The 10,913-nt window shown below is 38.6% G+C and overlaps 1 protein-coding gene across 1 annotated transcript; it reads right to left on the bottom strand.

The window, feature by feature from the left end:
* Positions 1-1,531: 1,531 nt before the first annotated feature.
* On the bottom strand, positions 1,532-9,935 carry Vip (vasoactive intestinal peptide). The gene is made up of 7 exons (XM_028764402.1): positions 9,811-9,935; positions 8,448-8,564; positions 6,460-6,582; positions 5,523-5,627; positions 5,048-5,179; positions 4,002-4,083; positions 1,532-2,350 (listed from the first exon to the last, which is right to left on the bottom strand). The coding sequence occupies exons 2-6, from the start codon at positions 8,552-8,554 to the stop codon at positions 4,038-4,040; spliced, it is 513 nt and encodes a 170-aa protein (XP_028620235.1). The 5' UTR covers positions 8,555-8,564; positions 9,811-9,935; the 3' UTR covers positions 1,532-2,350; positions 4,002-4,037.
* Between the last annotated feature and the right edge of the window lie 978 nt (positions 9,936-10,913).

The following is a 10,913-nucleotide window of genomic DNA, read 5'->3' as shown; positions in this document are numbered from 1 at the left end:
GAACTTAGGATTGTTTGAGAAATAATCAAGAAAGGGGAGGAAAGACAAAGTTGGAGGAACTGGGAGCCTGCCTGTAATCTCATCTTCCCCCTACTTTTTAAATATTATGATGTTTTTCTCCTTTGTGTTCATTTTTACTGTCTTTAAAACAAGCAGATGAAGAATGGCTTTCATGTGGCTTCTCTGTATACTCTTGTTTTTTGTTTAGCCTCCTCCTACCCTCCCTACTCTTCCTCCTGCTCCTCCCCTCTGCTCTTGGGGCTTACTTCTGTGACCCTCAATTCCTTGAAGACCACTGTGCACTCAACTTTGATGAATGTGCCTGTCAGCCACATATCTCCATGGAGGTCTATGTGTGTACTGTAACTGTACAGGGAGTGGATTTACAGGGACACTATGAGACCTTGATACCTCTTTGCTGGTTAAAGCCTTGTCACAAGGATGCAACATGTGAAGACACTATTCACAGCTGTATCTGTCACTGCTGTCCTGGACACACAGGTGCTCAGTGTGAGGACTTAAATGAATGCAGTATCAGCCCCTGCCAATTTCGAAGGGAGAAGGTGCTAAGCTGTCCTCAGATCTATACGGACACATTGCTGGCCTGCCTTTCTCCTTCAGATACCTTGAAGGCTCCGGCCATGTTGTATCTGTCAGCCTGCATTCATAGACAGGAGTCTAGCGTAACTATCCTCTGAGAGGCTCCATCCTGAAGCTGACCAAAACAGATGCAGAGACTCACAGCCAAACATTAGCCTGAGCTTGGTAAGTCTTGTGGTAGGGTTGGGGGAAGGTTTGAAGAACCTAGAGGGGACAGGGACACCAGAAGAAGACCAACAGCATCAACTAATCTGTACCCTTGGAGGCTCTCAGAGACTGAACTACCAACCAAAGAGCATACAATGGCTGGACCTAGTGCCCCCCCCCCACCACATATGTAGCAGCTGTGCAGTTTGGTCTTTATGCAGGTCCCCAACAACTAGGGCTTAACCTGATTTTGTTTCCTGCCTATGGATCCTGCTCCCCTAACAGGACTGTCTTGTCTGGCCTCAGTGGAGAGGATGTATCTAGTCCTGCAGTGCCTTGATGTACTAGGATGGCTTGGCTCCCTGGGAAGGACCTCCTCCTCCTCAGTGGGGAAAGGAAGGAGGGATGGGGGGAGAGGCCATGTCAGTGGGGGTCTGGAAGGAGAGGAGGGCTTTGATCAAGATATAAGGTGAATTAAATTAATTAATGGAAAACAAACAAAAACCAAAGAGTTAGACCCTGGGAGACAAGGAATAAATTGTAGATTCGTTTGATTTGTTAGATAGAGCTTTGTGTGGCTGAACCATCACAGTAAACTTTACGTCTTGCCCTTGACCTTATGTAAGAGAAAAAAAATCTCCATCTCATTTCAGTAGCTGTTAATTTAGGATTGACAAATGTAATCCCACCTCAAGCATCATACAAAACCAGCTCCAAACCTGTAGGTATAAATGTAAAAGAAGGTACCACTGGATCTTTTAAAGAATCGGAACAAGAGTACACATTTGCAATGATAACCAAAGATCTTTATTACTGTCTTTAATTTCATACAATCACATTGGAAAAATAGTTGTGTCTACAAATGTACTTTCAGCAAAGGAAGCCAACAAGACAAAATATCGCTGTGAGTGATTATGGGAAAAAAATATTTACTACTGGGAATCAAGCACTCCGCTAAGCTTCTAGTTTACACATCCATAGCACAAGCAGAAAGGGGAAGCTCCAGGTTGGAAGTTGGGCTTTTCCTAGATGAAGCATCTCTGAAGAAGCCTTTGGGGAATGCAAATCCTAGTCAGACAGATGAATCCATGAGAATTGGAGTCCCTATCACTGGAGAAATACAATTCTGAAGATCCTTTTGTTAAGTATCTCTTTTATCTATATTTTTGTTATTCCCCTTAGATATTTTGCTTTATGTAACACAGCAGCCTATCTGCTTAGCATTCAGGCTTGTTCACACTGATTATCTGTTCTGCTCTGTTGAATAGCTAACTACATGCTATAAATAAACACATCAATTTTCCTCGATTGCTACCCTTGCAGAAAGCTTCAGATAATTGCAATTAATCTACTATCTACCTATCATTAAATATATTTTTATTTGAAAGAATATATAGCATATGAAATTATAAGCCTTTCATGAGCTAAAGATGAATTTTAGAGTGCTCAAATAATATTTACAATGTAAACATCACAGTTATTACATAAAGGAAACCACAATATTCACAACACATTTTATTTGGTTTTGCTATGGAAGTTGTTTTCTTGAATTAGATATGTAGAACTCATAATGTAATCACTTGGTTGTTTTCCTTCAAGAATTCTAGAAAAAAAGAGAAAGAATTAGTGCTTTAAACAGAAACAATTGTTACATTTGTATTATATTAGCTTCATTCACTCATTTAGTAAATATCAATTTTTCCTTGTCCTTTATCAACAACAGCCTCTGATGATATTGTGTCTGGCTGAGTCAAGAGAGAACTTTCCAGAACACTGACTGTCACAAAGGAGTGGGAGAGTGAAGAGGTTCTCTACTTAATCATTGATGAAGAAACATTTGTGGACTGCGTGTAGGAAGGCCTGCAGGATTTCTCCAAAGCCACCCTTCCATAATAAAGATGGGATCCAGTAAATGACCTTACATGTCACAAAAATAAATTTACCTGTATATTTTGCTGTCTGCCATATTCTTTATCTGGCAGAAATAGTCACGTAACAAAGCAATATTATTTCTTCTGGTGTTGGGCATGGAACCCAAGGCTTTTTTTGTAGACCAGGCAAGTGCTCCACCACTGAGACCCCAGGCTAGCTTTTATCCTTGATCCAAGGGATGTCTACACATGATAATATTGCTATGACATGCTCCTTACCCCATGTTTTCTTCATTGATAAAGACATATTTAATCTAATTGATGGAACAAAATGCCCTTGTAGATGGATTCTGAAAACTTGTTTGCTCCTGATAGCTCTCTTAAAATCTTAGATGCCCACACCAGAAATTAAAGTGAGACTGAGTTGTCTTTGATCCACACAAAGGACTAGCTGTTTTCCTTTCTTTGCCAAGGCTGGAATTCTACCTATTTTCTGGTATTAGAAACCAAGTTCTGCTGGGGCCAGCCATACTGATCCATTTTATCTTGTCTTGATTACTTCCATGCTAAGTGGTTGTATCAAAACCATCTTCTCCATAGCCCATTGGAGAGAAGTGTACTGATTTTTGACACAGCTATACAACATTTTTCCTCTTGCCAAGTATTGTGAGTGGGTTCTGATAAAATGATGAAATTCTTAATGCTTACATAGCTCATGAAAGAATATACCTTGTATCCACATTTATATAAAATCAGTTGTGAAAACCAGCCTACACTGCTTCATGAAAGAAAAAAATAGCACATTTTTTCTTATTAAAAAAATCTTCCCCAATGAATATTACTGGAGCTGCAGTGCTTCTATGCACTAGAGAGGTCTAACTTTGACTTTTGTCCCATGAAGTTTGCTATGTTTGAAAGAATATAATAAAACCCAGAACAGCTTGACATATCATAGTGGGCTTCTGTGATATTTCTTCACATTTAACTGAAGATCTAACAGGCAATCTTGGGACTACATCTTAAGTTAATAAAAACAGCATGACTTGAGTTTCAAAACCAAGATACTTTCCCTCAGAGATGTGACTCAGTATCCTCTGTGTTTGAATGTCATGTGGGAGAAGGGTAAATAGACAAGAAATACCCTACAGAGGCCAAATTCTTTATGGTTAACAGTACCTTTGCCAAGATGAGAACAGTGCATGTAACACCTTAAGGTGTTCATTGTGGTGGGCTCTGCCTCAGATAGAGGTGTTATGTGGGCTAGGTAATATCTCTGGGTAGAAGGAGTTTTAGCCCTAAGATATTTTTATCCATTGAATTACTCCTGCATCTATTCTTCATGGTAGCTGTGTGGACACAGTAAGGGTGCACAGGCATACTTACCTCTGATCTTCAGCTCTGCCCAGAAGACCCTTCTCATCATTTCTCTAACTCTTCAAGGAAGTCTGGAGAATCTCCCTCGCTGCTATGGAACGAACGAAAGGAGAATGCACATGTTAAAAATTTCAGCTGAAGGATGTTCCAAGGAAGCAATTATAACAGCATGACTAGGTAATTATTGATGCTCCGCAAGATACACTGGGGATCAGCAATGATCTCTGCAGCTAGTGATTGCCCATGAATTGTTCCAAGACCGTTGTATCTAAAATCAGCCTTATGGAATTATCATTTAGTGGACAAGGAGGATACTCTTGTCTGGTTTCAGTTAAATAGAATTATGCTTAATACTCACCATGCACACAAAGGCAACTGGAGTAAGAAGAGAGAGCACTAGGTTTCCTATCCTTGTGTCCAATATTTACATACTGTACAGAAACATGCTTTTAGAACTAGAATACACAAATGCATCATGGATAGATGTGATAAAACAGGGTCGTTGGATATAAATACGGTAAGGTTCCCTTGCATGAAAGCGAACACTTGATTAAACCACTCCCTGATTCAAAATGAACATCGTTTTAAACTCTGATGACAATAAATTCAAATGAAGGAACCTTTAAAAAGTAGAGTTTCGGGCTGGAGAGATGGCTCAGTGGTTAAGAGCAGTGACTGCACTTCCAGAGGTCCTGAGTTCAAATCCCAGCAACCACATGGTGGCTCACAACCATCTGTAATGAGATCTGACGCCCTCTTCTGGTGTGTCTGAAGACAGCTACAGTGTATTCATATATAATAAATAAATAAATCTTTGAAAAAAAAAAAAAAAGTAGAGTTTCCAGGTCAGCATCCCCAGAAATGCTGTTTTCTAATGGTTTAGGGCTGACATTTGTGTATCAGTATTTGAAAAGTATGCCAGGGAAGCCTGACATTAGCCACATGAAGCAGACAAAAGCCCACAAAGTGACGGAGAAATAGAGAAGTCTCCAAATAGAGTTTAACATTTGAAGGTCATCTATACATTTCCACGCCAAAGGGTTCCTTCCCCCTACCTCCTCTTTCCATTCAGGATGGAGTTCAAGTACTTCTTCACAGCCATTTGCTTTCTAAGGCGGGTGTAGTTATCTGTGAAGACCGCATCAGAGTGTCGTTTGATTGGCACAGTGTCTTCTGAGACGCTACTGCTAAGGAAAATGAGAGCAAAAACAATAGTTAAAATGTCAACAAGAAGTAAGAGATGAATTCGTATCTCTTCCCACTGAGTTCAGCTCAGCTTGACTAGTTCGCAAATGTTTACTACTTACTTAGGAAAAATGTATCTAGAGTCAACAAATACCCAAAACTCCATCTCACCCTGGGTGGGTCCAACGTGCTTTACTCAATGACATCTTATTATAATTTCTCTAAAAAAATTGAACATTATCAAAGAGTTTTGAGCCTTGAGCAAGGAAAATAAAATTCTAGAAAGAAAAATAAAATTTGTCAATGGAGTGTTTGTTTAAAAAAACAATAACAAGTACTCTTTACCTGATTCGTTTGCCAATGAGTGACTCAAGGTATTTTTTGGCAGAAATCTGACCCAGAAGTCTACTGTAGTCGCTGGTGAAAACTCCGTCAGCATGTCTGGCATTTCTAAGGCAAGGGAGCAAAGGCAATGATTTCCTGGTAACATTTTCTTTTAGAGTCATCCTAGCTTTTGAATGACAAAGAAATTTGCTCACTAAAACTTAAGCCTAAAGGACGTTCCCTAACATCATAGCAAAAGGAAAGTCCTGTCACTTGGAGCACCATATGAGATGTATCTGTCCAGCCCAACAGTTTGAAAAAAATGGGTCATTTTAGATATGTACTTTATTTTGTTCTCTAGTAAGATATTTAAAATGATTTTTTCTAATAAATATTGAACTTAAATTCATTTATAGCTTATATGTATTTGTGTAGTTATTTATGCTACCTTAAATAAAAATATATTCAATGAAAAAAATGTGTTAATTTGGTCAAGCTCACCAGTACTCTTATGTCTTTTGTTACTCTTTTCCATCAAATAATGGGGTATCAAATGTATTGCAATAGAGAAGATCTTAGGTCTACTAGTGAACTTTGTAAGTATATTAGAAACCTTTTTATACTTGGTCTTCTGTCTGACATCTTTGGTCTGTTCTGTAACACTACACTAGACAAGCAATTTCAGGAGTGGGCAGCACTGTTGAATCCCTTGACTCTTATAAGGAGGGATCTTTCCTTTACATCTGTTCCTTCATGGAATCCTGACTGCTTCCGGTTGATCTGAGATTTGTCTAATCCGAGCCACTGAAATGATTCTCCACATGGATATCTGAAGCAGTTGCTAGAGATATTAACCAGAGTGAGAAGTGTCACTAAAAAGCTATCCTTTTAAAAGATAAAACTATCGTATTTCATTTTTGAGATGTTTCCCAAATAAGATAAACAAGAGTGAACTTACCTGGACACATCATAATAGGGTGTGTCATTTTCTGCTAACGCATTCTGCAAGATGTCAGAGTCTGCTTTTAATGAGACTTGATCAGGGTCACCTGCTCCTTCAAACTGCATCCTGTCATCCAACCTATTAAGGTCAAAGAAAAACCCACTAGAAATGCAATACAGTTCTTTTCTCTAACATGGTATTTATGGTCTGACAGCTACTTAAAACAGGAGAACAAACTATTAGAACATACCCATTTGTAAGATAAGGATAGGATAACTTGACTTCATGGCTTCCATGTTTAATGAGGATATAAGTAAAAATTTTGTGTGAGCTCACAAAGATGATGTCATTCAACTTTTCTAAGCTTTCTAAACCAAACATAATTTCTACTTAATTCAATTCCAGTGAAGCTATAAGCAAAGCACATTGCCCCAGTGTTCTTCACTACGTCCATTTGTGAAGGAGCATTAAGAGAGAGAACAATTTATACAAGATATAAACATACAAAAAGCAAATATTAAACACAAAACCTGATACTTATTCATAGAAGTGGTGATATTTAGTATTCATTGTCCAAATACAGGACAGAAGCAATGTGCAACCTGCTTGTCTCTTTCTAGTTCCCTAATGTGTATCATAAATCTTTACATCAGCATGATGTATTTCTTTTTATTGATCAGCCCAACAGTTATGCACATTTGTGAATGGTTATTCCAATATAGTAAATTTAAGGAGTCCCTCTAGCTCCTCATATAGTGTGTATGAGCATATTTGGATTAGAGATACATGATGCTGTGCTGTAAGTTAGGAACAAATGACAAATGAAAATACAACCTACTTATGGATCCATGTGTATTTTTAATGTCAGTGCTCTATTAAAAGTGTGTGTGTGTGTGTGTGTGGTGTGTGTGTGTGTGGCGTGTGTGTGTGTATGTGGTGTGTGTGTCTGTGTGTGTGTGTCTGTGTGTGTGTGTGTGTGGTGTGTGTGTGTGTATGTGGTGTGTGTGTCTGTGTGTGTGTTTTGAACATTGAGGTAGACTTCCAAAGAGTTTCTGCTCTAGGGCACTTTGGTATCTCTGAGAGATGATGTGGCAGATAGTAAGAGTGGCCATCCATGAGCCTGAGGTTGAGCAGTCAGTGTGAATTCCAACATTCCTGTGACTTATGTATCTGCTGAGATAGAGGCATTGGGACTCTAACTGTCAAAGCATGATGTGGAGGGGGAGCACGTTATACAGTTTCAGAGAGAGCGTTAGTACTGAGAGACTGCTCACTTTACTGAGAGCAAAAGCAAGCAACCAAAGACGGGACATTCTGTCTTTAGATAATAGTGATCCTGTAGATTAGAAAGCTTAAGTATGAATTGACTCCTAACATAAGTCTATCTTATTTTAGGTTGAGACATAGCATGCTTTACACATATGAAACATAAACTTTATTGTATCAAATAGTAAAACTAAGAATTTTTTTTGTTCAAATAGAGAGTATTATGAAGATTGTACATATACTTCCTCATTATCCTTAATATTGGCAGAGAATTATTCTTCCTAGACCGATTTCTGTTCGACAGAATTTCATGTGTGTATATCTCATTAATAAAGTATTAATATTATAATCATTTTATTAAATATAAATTTAAATGAAGTTGGCAAGTAAACAGATCTTTTTTGTACCAGAAACAAAACTGACATGAGATGAAAATACATACAGAGTTGCTAGTTTCCTAACACTAGTTTAGAAATGGGATCCATCTGGTGTGCAAACCAGCCACTGATGTTGTCTTTTAGGTACTGGAAGTGAATTCCAGGGCCTAGAATAAGCTTTTTTATTTCAGTTGGAAATGAATTTGCTCAACACTACAACCAAAGCATTGAAACAAATACTATGTAATTTAAAATACAGCACTCTCCAAAATAACATGTGGGAAATCTCATTTAGATGCAGAGGGGAATGCCTGCCTACTTATCTGAACTGAGACCACACTTTTCTCGAATGAAACTTACCTCACTGAAGAAGGTGGTCCAAAGAGAGGCCAGGCCAGTGACTGAGAGAACAGCATACTGAAGAGCATCAGGAGCGCCAGGAACTGAGGCTTGCTTCTAGCTTCCATCTCAGTGCCTCTGAAAAAAAAGAGAGGGTGCTGGCTCTCCCAGTCACACTTGGCAACATTTTGGGAGGGTCTAGCAATACTGCCAAGGGCTCTTGCCTAGTTGATAAATGGTTGTTTCATCGTTAGGAAAGAGTCAAACTTACTGGCATAAGACTACTTTGTAAAATGTTAGTTTTCCAGCACTAGTTTGGAAATGGGATGCATCCCCAGGGTGAAGGCATTTGAACACTGGCTCAGCTCCCTGCTGTCTTTGCCTCCGCAGGCACTCAGTTGGCTTTAGCATCATCCAAGGCCACTCTTCTGTAGTGCTAGAGGCAACTAACTTTAGACTCGGTGTTTTGATAAAAGAGTTGTCATAGCTTAATGTCTTTTCCGTTGAAGGCAACGGCTTCATAGAATTCATTGGGCTTTCCCCCCTTGAAGCCATAATAACTGATTGATGTAAAACTGGGGTGTAACCCACATAATTATTCTTCTAGCCAATTATATTCTAAAGTTTGTGTTCACATGTACATATATGGATACAAAGTATAGATTTGTATCATTAAGGAAAAAAATCTTGTGTACATATTACATTTAAATTCTCATTTTTTTCTATTTGTTATAAATACCACTGAGAACTTATTTCTTTAAGCCAAGGCCCAGGCAAATTAATTCAAGGATAAAAGTTAATGCCCTTAGAGTCACTTGGCATTGGTACAAGTTTTTCCAGGAAATCAATTTATATGCCTTTATCTGTAGAGTCCATGCATCTGGCATTCAATCTATTCACATGTTATATTCCTAAACACTGCCTAGCTAACACACAGGTGTTCAAGGGTTCTGTCTCTTATTACCTATAAAGGTCACAGCACTTAAAAACTAAGTGATAAAGAAGGTGAGTGCTTTCTAGGTTTGACCTGTTTAGGAACAGAAAGAAAAACTCTTTAAACACAGGTTGAAAACCCCCAAAACAAATGCAGCAAGCTGAACACTTTGCTCAAAACTCCACACACAAGCAAACTCGTCTTACTTCATTTTAAAAGGTAATATTTAATGAAGGGTTAAGCAGGACTAAGAATCCTCAAAGCAGATAGTCCATAAGAGAGAAATTGAGGCATTTCTATCTTCATCCAGTGGCTTATCAATATTATTATATTTGACTATTGCCAAAAGACAAACACTGTAAACTTCTTTTTAAGAGAGAAAAATTCACAAACTCCTATTCAAAGTCCGAAAGGCAGAGAGAAAATGAAGAAGGGGAAGATTTTACTTACCCTTGGCTGTTTCCTTCAGGCAGGAGTCTTTCCCGGGTGTGGGAGCTGTCTAGGGTGCTGAAATTCTGCTCCGGAGAAGGCTCCACCAGTCTGCCCCTGATCCTGGGGAAGGGTTGGCTGTAGCTGACTAGTGCTCTGCTCTCCAACCTGACCAGCGTCTCAAAGTCCCTCATTTTATAGGGCTTCTGCTTAGGGCTGAGCAATCAGAAGGCTCCCCGAAAGACGTCACAGTAGTGATCCCACGGGATGAACAGGTCTTGAAGTTCTTATTAAATTGTCATCATGCCTGATTTATATACATTTATAGCAAACAAGTTCAAGAGAGAGGAAATGTACTTAAAAAAAAAACAAAAAGTACTGAGCTGGATGTGCACTGCTTTAATCTTTACATAGTTGTGATGAATTAGAAGATGATTATAATGTTATAGACAGGGCCCAGGGATTCCTTAGAAAATAAAGACTTTCTTCAGGAACAAATGAAGAAAACTTGTGTTTGCTGTGCTTGGAGTACAATTCCTCTTTTCCACGAAGTGTCAATGCCTTTAATGTTTTTTTTTTTTAATCTTTATGCTGTTTAAGTCTTCTTGAAACCTACTCTAATTGTAAAAGCAACCATGAATGATTTTGCATCTTTCTGTTTTTACATTTCTTTTATGTTGAGGCTAATCCTGGGATGGGGGTTCCATTAAGTGTCTAAGATGCTATAGTATACACGCTGTGTGTAAGCCATGGCATTGCCGCTCTTTCCACACTTTGTTTAAAATATTGTAATTTCCACACACTATATCAAATGTTCCAAAAATAAATAGTGGTCAGACTGTACTCCGGGGACTGGATCTCTCTTTCTCTTCAAAGGCATTCTACTCATTTTATGTCTATGCATAATGTTGACTCACTTTGCCCTCAAAACTCACCCTACTTCAGAATTTGAACATCCCCGACTACTCAGTCGCTTTACATAAAGGTGATTTCAAAGGATCAGATACAAGACCTTTGTAGAGCACCGCGATGAATCCTTAATTTCTTTTTGTTGATTTTACCCTCAAAGTAGCCTGATATACATTTAATTGGGACTTAATGTCAAAAATGCAGCTATCCTGAGA

The sequence above is a fragment of the Grammomys surdaster genome, unplaced genomic scaffold (genome assembly GCF_004785775.1).
Source record: "Grammomys surdaster isolate TR1022 unplaced genomic scaffold, NIH_TR_1.0 143, whole genome shotgun sequence".
NCBI classification, from domain to species: Eukaryota; Metazoa; Chordata; class Mammalia; order Rodentia; family Muridae; genus Grammomys; species Grammomys surdaster.
The sequence above is the reverse complement of the archived record's forward strand: the minus strand, read 5'-3'. Positions and strand labels throughout refer to the sequence as shown.

Excerpts from the sequence above, each read along its gene's own strand:
- Vip (XM_028764402.1), bottom strand. The coding sequence starts at position 8,554 with ATGGAAGCTAGAAGCAAGCCTCAGTTCCTGGCGCTCCTGATGCTCTTC. Across the intron at positions 5,628-6,459 it reads CCCTATTATGATGTGTCCAG|AAATGCCAGACATGCTGACG; the intron begins GTAAGTTCACTC and ends CCCTTGCCTTAG. Across the intron at positions 4,084-5,047 it reads ATCCTGAATGGAAAGAGGAG|CAGCGAGGGAGATTCTCCAG; the intron begins GTAGGGGGAAGG and ends TTCGTTCCATAG.